This window comes from Somniosus microcephalus, chromosome 13 (genome assembly GCF_052327205.1).
Source record: "Somniosus microcephalus isolate GS21.2 chromosome 13, FLI_Smic_1.0, whole genome shotgun sequence".
Lineage (NCBI taxonomy): Eukaryota > Metazoa > Chordata > Chondrichthyes > Squaliformes > Somniosidae > Somniosus > Somniosus microcephalus.
In genome coordinates this window covers 72,557,568-72,574,387 of record NC_140999.1, presented here as the reverse complement: position 1 = coordinate 72,574,387, position 16,820 = coordinate 72,557,568, and the positions used below count along the sequence as shown (strand labels likewise).

Genomic DNA, 16,820 nt, shown 5'->3' with positions numbered 1-16,820 from the left:
CCCGCGCTTGGAGAGATTTATACTTGTTGTCGCTGTGGACGTCGAGGCGGACGATCCGTGTGGCGGTTGGAAAGACGAGTACGGGGACCGTGAGCAAGTGCGTGGTCGGCGCCGCATCGATGTTCTCGTCGAACGGGGCTTCTACCAGTATAAAGCACGAGGGAGACTGTGGCTCCCTGGATTGCGGTAATGACAGCAAAACGGCTGGTGCTTCCATGGCGTGCTTCTTTTGTGAAAATTGCTCACAAAAAAAAACGGGGTCCGGTTGAGTTTTGTCCGTGTCAAACGGGATCTGCTCCAGGCTGCGCTTACCTTGCGAATACGTTCGCAAAGACGGGGTCGCCTTTGGCGGAGTGAGGCGGTTGCTGTTCCATGGTTGTTCGTCGGTTGTGCATTGGTCGTCTTGTGGGAAGACGAGGTTCAGGCGCGCGTTGCTACCGTGAAAATCGTTCACGGATACGGGTTCACCAATTGTAGTGTTGGAATTGATGAGCTCCCGTACTCACGTCGTTGGGTCACCAATGTAGCGGTTCGTGTAGATCGCCACTAAATAAGAGAGTTTGACTTCGATGAACTATTAACAAGTTGTTTATTTACAGGAACAGACTAATTACATCAGGTAAGATGGCAGGTAAGATGGCTGACTGTAGGAGCACCGTGGTATAGGTCTTGTCCCAGCGGGGACTCCACGAGGACTAACTAGAAGTTTCCCAGCTCAACTGCCAGCAGGTTCCGAGCTCAACTACCAGCATGTTCTGAGCTCAACTGTTGGAAGGTTCCGAGCTCTGATGTCATGACGTCAGAGTACAGGAGAGAAGCCTGAGTATAGTAATAGACACATAAAGTAAGGTAAGTTAAAGGGAATTATGTATCTCAATGTAAGGGACAACCAGTGGTACCGCCACAATACTATCTTTAAGTTCTCTTGTTAGCCACGGTTGAACCATTTTTCCCATGGTGTTTTTATTCCTTAAGGGAATGTATATTCGTTGCGAATTATGAATTATTTCTTTAAGTGTTTGCCATTGTGTTTCTACTGTCATATCTTTTAATCTAGTTTCCCAACCTACCTTAGCCAACCCACACCTCATACCTGCATAGTTTGCTTTGTTCAGGTTTAGGACCCTAGTTTCGGACTTAACTAAATCACTCTCAAACTCAACATAAAATTCTATCATATTATGATCACTGCTCCCCAGAGGCTCCTTTACGACAAGGTTATTAACTAATCCCGTCTCATTGCACAGTACTAGATCTAAAATAGCCAAATCCCTCGTTTGTTCTTTGACATACTGATCTAGAAAACTATCTTGAATGCATTCAATGAACTCTTCCTCTGCATTATTTCTGCAAATTTGGTTTGCCCAGTCTATATAAAAGTTAAAGTCCCCCATGATTACTGTACAGGAAACTCTTTGGTATCCGGCACCGACGGGACCGGGATGGTGCCGGTTGATTAAAAATTCTGGATAACGGAGAGGGTTACCTACCGAGGCTATTTTTAACAAACAAAAATAAAAAAATCAAGAAATGTGCAGTATAATTGGGTACTCACCTACAGAATGTTGTGTTAAATGGATGGTGGAAGATGCTTGATTAAGTACAGTAATGCCAGTTGAGGGTAATCCATAACTCTTTAATTACTTAACAGTAAAACAAAACTTATAAATGACTGTATACTGTAGTTTTCGGAGTGAGAATTGTGCTGGTTATTAGAGAATTCCGGATATTTAGGTGCCGGTTAAACAAAAGTTTCCTGTATTATCCTTGTTACATGCATCTCTAATTTCCTGATTTGGGGGGGAACTTAAAACAATCACTCTCACTAGAGAGAAAGTACTAGGCAAACTAATGGGACTAAAGGTGGACAAGTCCCCTGGACCCAATGGCCTGCATCCTAGAGTCTTAAAAGAGGTGGCTGCAGAGATAGTGGATGCGTGGGTTGTAATCTACTAAAATTCCCTGGATTCTGGCGAGGTCCCAGCGGATTGGCAAACCGCAAATGTAACGCCCTTACTTAAGAAAGGAGGGAGACAGAAAGCAGGCATCTATCGACCAGTTAGCCTAAAATCTGTCATTGGGAAAATGCTGGAGTCCATCATTAAGGAAGTGGTAACCGGACATTTAGAAAATCATAATACAATCAAGCAGAGTCAGCTGGTTTTATGAAAGGGAAATCATGTTTGACAAATTTGCTGGAATTCTTTGAGGATGTAACGAGCAGGGTGGATAAAGGGGAACCAGTAGATGTCGTGTATTTGGATTTCCAGAAGGCATTCGATAAGGTGCCACACAAGATAAGAGCTCACTGGGTTGGAGGTAATATATTAGCATGGATAGAGGATTGGCTAAGTAACAGAAAAGAGAGAGTCAGGATAAATAGGTCATTTTCAGGTTGGCAAATTAACTAGTGGGGTGCCGCAGGGATCAGTGCTGGGGCCTCAACTATTTCCAATCTGTATTAATGACTTGGATGAAGGGACTGAGTGTAATGTAGCCAAATTTGCTGATGATACAAAGATAGGTGGGAAAGCAAACTGCGTGGAGGACGCAAAGAATCTCCAAAAGGATATAGATAGGCTAAGTGAGTGGGCAAAAATCTGGCAGATGGAGTTTAATGTGGGAAAATGCGAGGTTATCCACTTTGGTAGGAAAAATAAAAAAGCAAATAATTATTTAAATGGAGAGAGATTACAAAATGCTGAGGTACAGAGGGATCTGGGGGTCCTTGTACATGAATCACAAATAGTTAGCATGCAGGTACAGCAAGTAATTAGGAAGGCAAATGGACTGTTGGCATTTATTGCAAAGGGAATGGAGTATAAAAGTAGGGAAGTCCTGTTACAACTGTACAGGGTGTTGGTGAGACCACACCTGGAGTACTGCGTACAGTTTTGGTCTCCTTATTTAAGGAGGGATATACTTGCATTGGAGGCAGTTCAGAGAAGGTTCACGAGGTGGATTCCTGAGATGAGGGGTTGTCTTATGAAGAAAGGTTGAGCAGGTTGGGCCTATACTCATTGGAGTTTAGAAGAATAAGAGGGGATCTTATTGAAACATAAGATTCTGAAGGGGCTTGACAGGGTAGATGCAGAGAGGATGTTTCCCCTCGTGGGGGAATTTAGAACTAGGGGGCACCTTTTTAAATCGGAAATGAGGAGGAATTTCTTCTCTCAGAGGGTCGTGAATCTTTGGAATTCTCTTCCCCAGAGAACTGTGGAGGCTGAGTCATTGAATATATTTAAGGTGGAGATAGACAGATTTTTGAAAGCTAAGGGAGTCAAGGGTTATGGGGAGTGGGCAGGGAAGTGGAGTTGAGGCCAAGATCAGATCAGCCATGATCTTATTGAATGGCGGAGCAGGCTGGAGGGGCCAAATGACCTACTCCTGCTTCTACGTCTTATGTACTCTGCCCAACACTACAACCACTGTTGGGGGGGGGCCTATAGACTACTCCCACTAGTGTTTTCTGCCCCTTATTGTTTCTTAGCGCCACCCAAACTGATTCTACATTTTGTTTTTCCAAGCCAAGATCTTTTCTACTGTCTTTATTCCCTCCTTTATTATCAGGGTGACCCCTCCTCCTTTTCCATTCTGCCTGTCTCTTCTAAAAGTCAAATATCCTGGAATAGTTAGTTCCCAACCTTGGTCACTCTGCAACCACATCTCTGTAATGGCTATTAAATCAAATCCATTTATTTCTATCTGCGCTATTAATTCATCTATTTTGTTGTGAATGCTTCGTGCATTCAGATATCAGCTTTAACTTTTTTCTATTTTTCCCTGATGTCATTTTAGTCACTAATGCCCTATTACCTTTATTAATCTTTCTGTCCCTTCCTGACCTGTTCTGCTTATCTTTACCCAGATCACTAATCTGCTCTACAGCCTTGACATTTTTCTTGCTGCTTTTGAATTACCCTTTCCTAAATTCTCCCACCCCCGCTTCATTAGCTTAAAGCCCTATCTACCGCCTTGTTATTCAATTCATAAGTAGGAGCAGGAGTAGGCCATACGGCCCCTCGGGCCTGCTCCACCATTCAATAGGATCATGGCTGATCCGAACCTAGACTCACGTCCACTTCCCTGCCCGCTCCCCGTAACCCCTAATTCCCTTATCAGTTAGGAAACTGTCTATCTCCGTTTTAAATTTATTTAATGTCGCAGCTTCCACAGCTCTCTGAGGTAGCAAATTCCATAGATTTACCACCCTCTGAGTGAAGAAGTTTCTCCTCATCTCAGTTTTGAAAGGGCAGCCCCTTATTCTAGGATTATGCCCCCTAGTTCTAATCTCACCCATCAGTGGAAACATCCTCACCGCATCCACCCGATCAAGCCCCCTCACAATCTTTTATGTTTCGATAAGATCGCCTCTCATTCTTCTGAATTCCAATGAGTAGAGGCCCAATCTACTCAACCTTTCCTCATAAGTCAACGTACTCAACCTTTCCTCATAAGTCAACCCCCTCATCTCCGGAATCAACCGAGTGAACCTTCTCTGAACTGCCTCGAGAGCAAGTATATCTTTTCTTAAATATGGAAACCAAAACTGTACGCAGTATTCCAGGTGTGGCCTCACCAGTACCCTGTATAACTGAAGCAAGACTTCCCTGCTTTTATACTCCATCCCCCTTGCAATAAAAGCCACGATTCCATTGGCCTTCCTGATCACCTGCTGTAACTGCATACTAACCTTCTGTGTTTCATGCACCAGGACCCCCAGATCCCTTTGTACTGTAGCACTTTGCAGTTTCTCCCCATTTAGATAATAACTTGCTCTTTGATTTTTTTCTGCCAGGACACTGGTCCCAGCCTTGTTTAAGTGAAGCCCGTCCCCACAGAACAGCTCTCTCTTTCCCCAGTACTGGTGCCAGTGCCCCATGAATTGAAACCCCTGCCTCCCACACTACTTTGAGCCACGCATTTAACCTTCTATTCTGTTTGTCCCTATGCCAATTTGCGCGTGGCTCAGGTAACAATCCAGAGATTATTACCTGTGAGGTTCTGCGTTTTAATTTTGACCCTAGCTCCTCAAACTCTCTCAGCAGAACCTCATTCCTAGTTCTACCTATGCCGTTGGCTCTTACATGGACCACGGCACCTGGATCCTCCCCCTCCAAGTTCTTCTCCAGCCGCAAGGAGCCATCCTTTACCCTGACACCGGGCAGGCAACACAACCTTCAGAACTCCCGGTCGCGGCTGCAGAGAACAGTATTCTCCCACCCCCGCTTCATTAGTTTAAAGCCCTATCTACATAGTCATTAAAATGGTGACTAAAATGACTTAAACAAAGAACACATTCTTATTCACTCCCCCCACTTGAATGGCCTCCTGTACCACGGTGCCATGGTCAGTTTGCTCATCCACCCTGCTGTCCTTGTTCTCATCCCCACAGGTAGCAAATATCTCATACCTGTTGGTCAAAGTCAAGGGCCAAGGCTCATCCATCACTACATCCTGGGTCCCCATACCTTTCTGACTCGCAGTCACACCCTCCTGTCCCTGACCATTGATGAACTACAATTAAGTACTACTTAACCTAAGGGATGTGACTGCCTCCTGGAACAAAGTGTCCAGGTAACTCTCCCCCTCCCTGATGCCCCGCAATGTCTGCACTTCGTACTCCAGCTCACCAACTCTGAGCCGAAGTTCCTTGAGCTGCAGACACTTACTGCAGATGTGATTGCTCGGGATCTCGCTGGTCTCCACATGCTGCAGTTATGGCGCACCACATGCTGCAGTTATGGCGCACCACTTGCCCTGTCATGTCTGCCTAACCTTCTTTATTTATTTCATTAGTTCATTAATTATTTTTATTATCAATTATTTGCTTCATTGGTTTATCTAGTTTGAATTACTAATTTAATAAAGTGAAGTTATAGCAATTTACAGTTTCTTAGCTAGCTTAGAGACTGAAAAAAACTGTAGTAGTCACCAACCAATCACCTGCCTGGTGTCCTGTGATGTCACTCCTCATTTTTTTCTCTCTCTCCTCCGCTCTTTATTCCCCTGGCTCTGCTCCTCCCCGACCAGGTCCGCTCTCGCCGCTGCTCTTGGTGAGTTTGTGCCTCCTCTCCTCCGCTCTTTATTCCCCTGGCTCCGCTCCTCCCTGACCAGGTCCGCTCTCGCCGCTGCTCACGGTGAGTTTATGCCTCCTCTCCTCCGCTCTTTATTCCCCTGGCTCCGCTCCTCCCTGACCAGGTCCGCTCTCGCCGCTGCTCACGGTGAGTTTATGCCTCCTCTCCTCCGCTCTTTATTCCCCTGGCTCCGCTCCTCCCTGACCAGGTCCGCTCTCGCCGCTGCTCACGGTGAGTTTGGGCCTCCTCTCCTCCGCTCTTTATTCCCCTGGCTCCGCTCCTCCCCGACCAGGTCCACTCTTGCCGCTGCTCTCGGTGAATTTGGGCCTCCTCTCCTCCGCTCTTTATTCCCCTGGCTCCGCTCCTCCCTGACCAGGTCCGCTCTCTCCGCTGCTCTCGTAGGACTGATTGACTGATGGTCGCAGCACTTTGCATTCATCACCAACAACTTGTTATAAAGCGCCTTTAACATAGAAAAAATATCCCGAGGTGTGAGGAAAAGATGAATATTGAGCTAAAGAAGGAGCTATTAGGAGAGGTGATGAAAAGGTGGGTTTTAAGGAGGGTCTCAGGAGGAGTTGGAGAGGCAGAGGGGTTGAAGGAGGAATTCCAGAGAGGGGGCCTAGGCGGCTGATGGCACACCACCATTGGTGGGGTGAAGGGAGAGAGGGGGTGCACATGAGACCAGAATCAGAGGAGCAAAGAGATTGTGTGAGAATTTTAAATTTGATACGTTGGAGGCAGTGAGCCAGTGTCGGTCAGCAAGGACAGAGGTGATGGGTGAGAGGGACGGGTTCGGGATCAGATGCAGGCCGCAGTTTTGGAGAAGCTGGATATGAGTTTGGAGATGATAAAGGCATAGATGAGGGTTTCAGCAGTAGATGGGTTGAGGCAAGGCAGAAACGGGTGTTGATACAGAGATAGCAGTAGTTGACGGAGAAGATGTGGGGTCAGAAGCTCAGCTCAGGGTTGCGAACCGTCTGGTTGAACCTGAGACAGTGGCTGGGGATTTCATGGAATGGGTAGTACAAGTAGGGAGTTTGTGGCAGGGGTTGGAGACATTGGCCCAGAAATTCGGGTCGGGGGCTTCCCGCGGTGCAAGCCCCCGACCTGCACTTAGCTAGCGCGCGGGCCATTGAGCTGTGGGCCCCCGTGGGATTCCGATCCGGGGCCTGGTCCAGCTGCTGGCGCGCAGTGCTTGCGTATCCCAGGGGCGCAGTTAGTTCGAAGTGTCCCCTGGGATCACGTGGGCCGTGGGGAGCCAATCGGAGCAGGGAATGCTCCATTCATAAGTCTGACAGGAAGTGCTGTCAAGACTTATAAATAATACGGCCCCAAAATAGCACTAAATCTTCAAATAAATTTTTTTTTAAATCACATTTTTGAAATAAACTATAAATTAAATGAAATAACTATTTTAAACAATAATTTAAATTTTTGAAAAAAATAATTTTATTTTCTAACGGGGCTAAAAATAAACTTACCTTGCTTTAAAGTATTTAAAAATAATAAACCTGTGGAAAAATGTTTTAATTTTAATTAATTCACCACTTGCCTTGTAAAAAGCAGGCCTTACGTCTGCTTTTTACATTTCTAAATTCTGCAGTACCCTCACGGAAAAACCTGTAAAAAAACAAACAAAAAAAATGAAGTTTGATGCGCACACGCAGCCTCCCCCGCGCACGCGTTCGACCTCTGAACCCCTTCGTTCAGAGGAACGGAAGTGCCGGTTTCCCGTGCATGCAGGAAACTGGCACTTCCATCGGGCCTACGGGTGAGTACCCCGTGCGTACTCACCCGTGGAGACCCAAATTTCTGGGCCGATGACTTCGGTCTTCCCAATGGTTAGCTGGAGGAATTTGCAGCTTATCCAAACCTGGATATGAGTGAGTGGGCAAAACTATGGCAAATAGAGTTCAATGTGCAGAAGTGTGATGTCATCCACTTTGGATCTAAACAAGACAGATAAGAATATTTTTTTAATGGTGACGAGACTGGCGCTGTGGAGGAGCGAAGGGATTTAGGTGTCCATGTACACAAATCACTAAAAGCTAGTAAATGCTAATGGAATGTTGGCCTTTATCTCAAGGGGATTAGAATTCAAAAGTGAGAAAATGATGCTTCAATTGTACAGAGTATTAGTCAGACCCATGTGGAGCACTGTGTCAGTTTTGAGCAGTGAACCTCAGGAAAGATACAACACAGATTCACCAAAATGATACTATGGCTTAAAGGGTTAAATTATGAGGACAGGTAGCATATGAATGTATTCATAGAATTACATAGAATGTACAGCACAGAAACAGGCCATTCCATGCCAGTGTTTATGCTCCACACAAGCCTCTCACCCTACTTCATCTAACCCTATCAACATATCCTTCTATTTCTTTCTCCCTCATATGTTCGCTGTGGTTCAGTGGTCGCACTCTCGCCATGGAGTCCAAAGGTTGTGGGTTCACGTCCCACTCCAGAGCCTTGAGCACAAAATCTAGGCTGACACTCTAGTGCAGTACTGAGGGAGTGCTGCACTGTCGTTTTTCTGATGAGATGTTAAATCAAGGCCCTGTCTACTTCCTCAGGTGGATGCAAAGATCCCATGGCACTATTTTGAAGAAGAACAGGGGAGTTATCTCCGGTGTCCTGGCCATATTTAAACCCTCTACCAACATTACTGAAAATAGACTATCTGGTCATTATCTCATTGTTGTTTGTGGGACCTTGCTGTGTGCAAATGGCTGCCGTGTTTCCTATGTTACAACAGTGACTACACTTCAAAAGTACTTCATTGGCTGTAAAGCGATTTGAGACGTCCTAAGGTTGCGATAGGCGCTATAGAAATGCAAGTCTTTCTTTTGTGTGTTTATCTAGCTTCCCCTTAATCGGATCACAATACTTCTATAAAAGTTACATTGTATTTACAGCACAGAAACAGGCCATTTGGCCCAACAGGTGCATGCCAGTGTTTATGCTCCACACGAACCTCCTCACCCCTCTTCATCTAACCCCATCAACATATCCTTCTATTCCTTTCTCCCTCATGTTTATCAAGCTTCTCCTTAAATGCATCTATGCTATTTGCCTCAACTACTCCTTGTGCTGGCGAGTTCCACATTCTCACCACTCTCTTGGTAAAGAAGTTTCTCCTGAATTTCCTGTTGGATTTATTACTGACTATCTTATTTATAGCCCCTAGTTTTGGTCTCTTTTCCTCCCCCCCCCCCCCCCCCCCCCATAAGTGGAACATTTTCTCTATGTCTACCCTATCAAACCCTATCATTATTTTAAAGACCTCTATCAGGCCACCCCTCAGTCTTTTTTCTGGAGAAAAGAGCTCCAGCCTGTTCAAACTTTCTTGAAATGTATAACCTTTCAATTCTGGTATCTTTCATGTAAATCTATTTTGCACCTTCTGCCGTGCCTCTATATCCTTTTTAATAATTTTGGTTCTACACAAGTTAAACATAATGGCCTAGAAATTCGGTTGGTAGTGCCAGCAATTAGCGCCTAAAGAGCCCGAGAATTGGGGCGTTACCCAATTTTCGGGCGGGCGCAGTGAATATAGTGCCACCTCCTATATTGAGTATCCTTTTAGCGCCGGTGCTAACTCTTTTCGCTCGCCCGCGGGCGCAGGCAGATCATGACGTCATTTCAGTGTACAACGCCTTTTTGGCGCCCCGGACCGGATATTCGGTGGCGCCCGCAACCTTTTTGCCTGGCGCTATTAGTGACAGTTGGATGGAGCATTCCCAGGCCCTTCTCGGACTCGGGGGGGCACTATTTAAAGGGGACAGCACTAGTGTAAAAGCTGCAGCCATTTGGGCTGGCCATTCTGATCGTTGCTGGAGAGAGTTGCTGACCTTCTGTTGGACAGTAATTTTCTCATTGAGCCTTCGGAGGCACTGGCACTGGCAGCTTGAGGGCCCGGCTTCCGAGCTGGTGATGCAGCATCTAAAAGCAGGGAGGTGGAAGCGTGGCTTTAGCAAAAGGACAGCTTGGCAGCAAGGGATGCCAGATTGCGGCAAGGCTATGACATGGGTCCACAGTGAGAAAGCATGCTGGCAGGGAGAACAAGTGGAAGGAGACAGTTGTAAAAGGTGAGAACCTTACCATTGCTGTCGACAATGGGGTCGGCAGCTGCAGTGGTTACAGGACCACTCAGACGTCCTCCAAGAATCTGGTGGACTTTCTCCTCGAGACCCGTGAGAGTGACCACTTGTGGAGGTCCTCCACCGGTGCGAAGCTGGTCTTTGCCAATCCTCGCCAGCTTGGACTGCAGGGGAAAGGAGGGGAAGTTATGTTACATGATGCCCTGAGTGATCATCTCATGCCCCCCATGGTGGAAGAGCCCTTGCATGATGCCCTGAGTGATCATCTCATGCCCCCCATGGTGCAAGAGCCCTTACATGACGCCTTGAGACAAATGTGCATGTGTGTGCCCAGAAAGGGCCATGGGTGCTTGCTGGCAGATGGCCAATGGGGCACAGCCCACCCTGTAGCCATAAAGTCAGGTGCAAATGAAGGGATGCAGAAGTTTGCAGAAACAACACTCACCCTCACGACCCGAGTGAGGTCGTTGAATTTCTTTCTGCGTTGGACAGGGCTCCTGGTCACCATGCTGCTGGAGTTGACCCTCTGGCATACATCCCTCCAAGCTCGTCAGTAGTCCTTATGATTCGGCCTTGTGCCATTATTTGGGTAGAGAACATCTCGCCGGCGCTCCACTGCGGCCACCAATTGCTCCAGAGCCTCATTGGTGAAGCGCTCTGCTCTCTGTCTCACCTTCTCCATCTGGTCCAAGTTTTTAGCGCCAGAGAAGGGCCTGCGCCGATTCTGAGGCCTGCAAGGCGAAGAGTGTGGATGCTGAAGCTGACTGACCCACCCCTTTAAGAGCTGGCCGGCGCCTGGAAGTCTCGTGAGCATCAGTAATTGAGAGCACCTGCGCTGCGCCCGTCCGCTCCGATATTGGGTTGCGCCAGAAGTTTAGCGCCTTAGGAGTCCCATGTAATGCCTGAATTCGCGCCTCAATCCCCTTTAGGGGCGATGCAACCCAATTTCGTGCCAGGCAGCGATAAGTTTCGTCTGGTTATAAACTTTGCGCAGCGCCAGTTCTAACGCCTCAAGCGGGGCTATACCCAATTTCTAGGCCAATGTCTCTGCTTTTCAATTCCATCCCTTCTAGAAATGAACTCCAGTGATTTGTTTGCTTTTTTTATAGCCTTATTAATGTGTTGCTACTTTTAGTAATTTGTATCTGTACCCCCTTTGCTCCTCTACCTCATTTAGACTCTTATTTTCCAAGGAGTTTGTGGCCTCCTTATTCTTCCTACAACACCTCACACTTAACTATGTTGAAATTAATTTCCCAATTACACATCCATTTTGCAATTTTATTAATGTCTTGCATTTTGTCAGTGCCTTCCTCAGTATTAACTATACCACCCAATTTGATGTCATGTGCAAATTTTGAAATTGTATTTCTGATTCCCTAGTCCAAATGGTTTATGTAAATGGTGAATAACAGTGGTCCCAGCACCAATCCTTGTGGAACACTACTTTCCACCTTTTGCCAATCTGAGTAACTATCCTTAAACCCATACTCCTGGTTTTTTGTTTTGTAGCCAGCTTGCTATCCATTCTGCTACTTGTCCCGACATGTTTTGGTTCGTTCCTAGTAAATCGTATTTCCCTTACACATACTGCAGGTAGATTAAGGCTCAAGTGGAGCATAAACACCGACATGGACTGATTTGGCCGAATGGTCTGTTTCTGTGCTGTATATATTTCTATATAATTCGATATTCTGACCTTAGTCATGGGTCTACTATTCCCTTGAGTTTAGAAAGTTGATGGGGGGGTGTAATCAAGGTGTTTAAAATGATAAAGGGATTTGATAGGATAGATACAAATAAACTATTTCCTTTGGTGGGGGAATCCAGACAAGAGGGCACAATCTTAAAATCAGAGCTAGGGCTTTGAGCTACGCCACACAAGATTACCTAGTACTTTCAAAATGGCTCAGCTTACTACTTTCTTCCAGCAATTTCCACGCCAGGATTTTGACTGCTTTCCCATTTCTGGTTTCTGGGCTCAATTTGTAAACTTGTTGATGGGGCAGAGCTGGGATTTTTGTATTTTTTATTTGAGGTCAGAAAGTTGACCATTGATGGATCTTACTGGATAACGTTAACAAATCCTTCCTCCCCTCCCCATCTGGGGTTTGTACCTGCAATTTCCATGTAACGTGGTGTGTTACAGGGCTTTGCTCACGTGCAGGCCGGAAGTCAGCTGTTTACCCACCAGGGTGGAATGACAATTGGGAGACAGCAGAATAATCAGATGCTTAGTTGTATTGACAGAGGCCATGTGTAGGTCACCTGCCCGCCATCTCAGCTGGTCTGGTGTGTTCCAATGCAGTCTACAATGGGGAGAAAAGAAGTGTTGCATCTGTGGCTCTGTCAACTTGACTGTTGGTGGTTCTTGATCATGGGGATGCTGAGAATGGTGCATATATCGACAATCCAATGGCAACCGCATGGGTGGTCAAAGAAAATAAAGAAGGCGTAAACCGGGCAGTTAGTAAACTAAACAATATTTTTGATAATTTGGCAACAAATGCAAACTTGAAAGCTCGCAAGAACAAACCCAAAACAAAAAACTATGAAAAATGGTTTGACCATGATTGCCATAACATGAGGAAAAAACTTAGAAAACTATCAAACCAAAAACACAGACATCCAGAAAACGAGGAATTACGCCTTACTTATTGTCAGACGCTAACACAATACAGAAACACACTCAGGACCAAAAAAGAGCAATTTATTAAGAATACACTCAGCTCCATGGAGGAATCCATTGAGTCGAATTGTTTCTGGGACAACTTGAAAACACTACACAAAAAACAACACGACGATTTGTCCATTCAAAATGGGGACACATGGGTAAACCACTTTGAAAAATTATACCAGAAAAACACACTAGGACCAGAGCAACACCAAATACGCAAAAAACTTGAAAAGCTTGAAATGGCCATAAAAGATAACCAAAACCCGCTAGACGCCATAATAACAGAAAAAGAACTTCTTGAAAAACTCAAGGACCTGCGACCAGGAAAAGCTTGCGGGACAGACGGCATACTAAACGAGATGATTAAACACGCAGACGACAAACTGAAACTGGCTATCCTAAAACTCTTCAACTTGGTTCTGAGTGTCGGTTATTTCCCTGACATCTGGAACAAAGGACTCATAACACCCATATACAAAAGTGGGGACAAAATCGACCCAAACAACTATCGAGGCATCTGTGTAAACAGTAACCTGGGGAAGGTATTCTGTAGCATCATAAACAAAAGACTTATAAACTTCCTTGAAGAGCACAATGTCTTGAGTAAAAGCCAAATTGGATTCCTGCCAAACTATAGAACATCCGATCATATCTTCACCCTACAGACCCTAATTGACAAACACGTTCACCATAACAAAAGCAAAATCTACGCATGCTTTGTAGATTTCCAGAAGGCTTTCGACTCCATCTGGCATGACGGTTTATTCCTGAAACTTATCGAAAGCGGGGTAGGAGGGAAAACATATGATGTAATTAAATCAATGTATACAAACAATAAATGTGCAGTTAAAATTGGAGACAAACAAACAAAATACTTCCCACAGGGGCGGGGGGTGACGCAGGGCTCGCCAATCTCACCGACACTCTTTAATATTTACATTAATGGATTGGCAAAACTACTTGAACAATCTACAGCACCCGGCCTCACCCTATATGAATCCAAGGTTAAATTCCTCCTCTATGCCGACGACCTGGTTCTGCTGTCACCAACTAAGGAGGGTCTACAGCAGAACCTGGACCTGCTGGAGTCGTACTGCCAGACTTGGGCCCTGACAATAAATCCCCAAAAAACCAAAGTCCTTGTGTTCCAGCAAAGATCCAAACAACATGGACCCACAATAAATTTCACAGTAGGAACAACCAAAATTGAACAAACCACTCACTACACATACTTGGGCTTAAAAATCAGTTCTACGGGAAACTTCAAACTGGCTGTGAATGAACTGAAAGAGAAAGCAAGAAGGGCTTTCTATGCCATCAAAAAATCAATCCAAATAGAAATCCCAATTAGCATTTGGCTCAAAATTTTCAAATCAGTAATTGAACCAATTGCACTCTATGGCAGTGAGGTCTGGGGACCACTAACACAACAAGATTTTGCAAAATGGGACAAACACCCAATTGAGATCCTACATGCGGAATTCTGTAAAAGTATCCTCCGGACTCAAAGGAAAACAGTAAACAACGCATGCAGGGCGGAACTAGGCCAATACCCATTAATAATCACTATCCAAAAAAGAGCCACCAAATTTTGGAATCACCTACAAATGAGCAACCCCCAATGCTATCACTACGACGCCCTGAAATGCCAAGAGCTGACCATAAAGAAGAATACCCTCAGTCAACTAGTCCTGGGACTCAATAAAGTAACTAATAACAATACTAACAATAACCAGCCCCAGGACAGTGACAGGGTAACACAAAGAATTCGACCCAACACAATCGTCGCTAAGCAAAAGGAAAAATATCTGTCATATTGGGCAGAAACAACAAAAACCCAAAGCAAACTCAATTGCTACTTGGCCCTAAACAGACAATACAACATAGCTGATTACCTGACCATGGTAAAGGATAACAAACTGAGAAGAACCTTGACAAGGTACAGACTTAGCGAACATAGCCTAGCGATCGAAAAAGGCAGACACAGGCAGACCAGGCTGCCAAGAGAAGACAGGATATGCTCTCACTGCAGTCAGGGAGTAGTTGAGACAGAGATGCACTTCCTCACAGCCTGTGGAAAATATCAGGGCATCAGAGAGAATTTCTATCAAAAATTCTCACAAATATGCCCTGAATTCAGAAATCTGACTGACAACCAAAAACTCCCATTCCTACTGGGGGAGGAGAGAAGCTGTGTAACACTGGCGGCACACTATGTTACAGCTTGCCATGAACAGAGGGACAACCAGTAAACTAAGACAAGAGTATATATAAACAAGGCGAAAATATATTTATAAACTCAGGGATATACCTGTTTATACACTGTATGAATGGAACCGCGTTTATGTGTTCAACCATAAATGTATTTTGATGCTTTGGCAACATAAGATGTACCTTATCATGCCAATAAAGCGATTTGTATTGTATTGTATTGTGTTGTTTATTCAGGCTAAAAGTGAACCTGGCCACAAAAGGTGTACAGAGGAGAAGAGGGGAAACATGACAGACTCCAAATCAAGTTGCAGACCAAAATCTGAGAGTGACCGAGGACAATCTGGAGTCAAGTAAGTAATGCTGATACATGTTACATGACTCATTGGTTTTGCTCAGGCAGCGTAAGTGTTGCAGAAGATTTTCTAAAATGCTAATAATTACTCTTTTGTTTTATTCGCTGTATAGACCCATTATTCAACCATGATGCAGTTTGTAAATAAAATTATAAACCAAGTAACTCCCCTAACTCCCTCTCCCCACCACCCCCTACCCCCCATGAGTATTTGAGTGTTCACCAGGGGTTCCCACCCTCCACTGGGAATTTATGCCGGCCACTGCCATTTCCCCCCCCCCCCCCCCCCCCAGTTTTTCCATCCCTGTCCGCTCCCCCTGCTGCCCCAACCTCCTCCCATCAGTCCAATTATGCCCTCTACCCTCCAACCCCACTTGACCTGAATACTCTCCTCAGTCTCAACTCCCCATATGCAATGCCAAGAGAGATTAACTAGTATTACTGTATCTGTAAAGATGTTAGTTGCCTTAGCTTGTAAAATAGCATGGGCCTACATTAAACATAGTAAGCAGATAAATACAAGTGGAGTCATTGTTAGCCCTTTGAGTACACACCTCAGAGAACAGAGTTTGGAAAAAGTACAGCTTACAGTCAAGAGAAAAAGCTACAAAAATCTGAACCAGCACCCTGTCCATCCTTGCTTTTATCATGGTATGACAATTTCATGGTCCCAACAGCTCACTGCTGTCTATGGAAAAGTGGCAAATGGAATTCAATCCGGAGAAGTGAGATAATACATCTGGGAATATACAATAAATGGTAGGATATTGAGAAGTGTAGAGGAACAGAGGGAACTTGGAGTGCATGTCCACAGATCCCTGAAGGTAGCAGGACAGGTAGGTAAGGCGGTTAAGAAGACATAAGGGATACTTTCCTTTATTAGCCGAGGCATAGAACACAAGAGCAGGGAGGTTATGCTTGAACTGTATAAAACACTAGTTAGGCCACAGCTAGAGTACTGTGTACAGTTCTGGTCACCACATTACAGGAAAGATGTGATTGCACTAGAGAGGGTACAGAGGAGATTTACGAGGATGTTGCCAGGACTGGAGAATTTTTAGCTATGAGGAAAGATTGGATAGGCTGGGGTTGTTTTCTTAGGAACAGAGGAGACTGAGGGGAGACTTGATCGATGTGTATAAAATTATGAGGGGCCTAGATAGAGTGGAAAGGAAGAACCTATTTCCCTTAGCAGTGAAGTCAATAACCAGGGGGCATAGATTTAAAGTAATTGGCCGAAGGATTAGAGGGGAGGTGAGGAGAACATTTTTCACCCAGAGGGTGCTGGGGTTCTGGAACTCACTGCCTGAAAGGGTGGTAGAGGCAGAAACCCTCATCACATTTAAAAAGTACTTGGATACGCACTTGAAGTGCCGTAACTTACAGGGCTACGG

General features: G+C 45.2%; 1 protein-coding gene across 5 annotated transcripts in view; it reads left to right on the top strand.

Annotated features, from left to right (window-relative positions):
• LOC147108418 (uncharacterized) overlaps positions 1-16,820 on the top strand; it is a 150,166-nt gene that overhangs the window by 46,522 nt on the left and 86,824 nt on the right. For all 5 annotated transcript variants that reach the window (XM_086005036.1, XM_086005032.1, XM_086005033.1 and 2 more), the window contains exon 8: positions 15,309-15,424. In XM_086005036.1, coding sequence (XP_085861162.1) covers positions 15,309-15,424 — 116 coding nt within the window. The remainder of the gene's footprint in view (positions 1-15,308; positions 15,425-16,820) is intronic.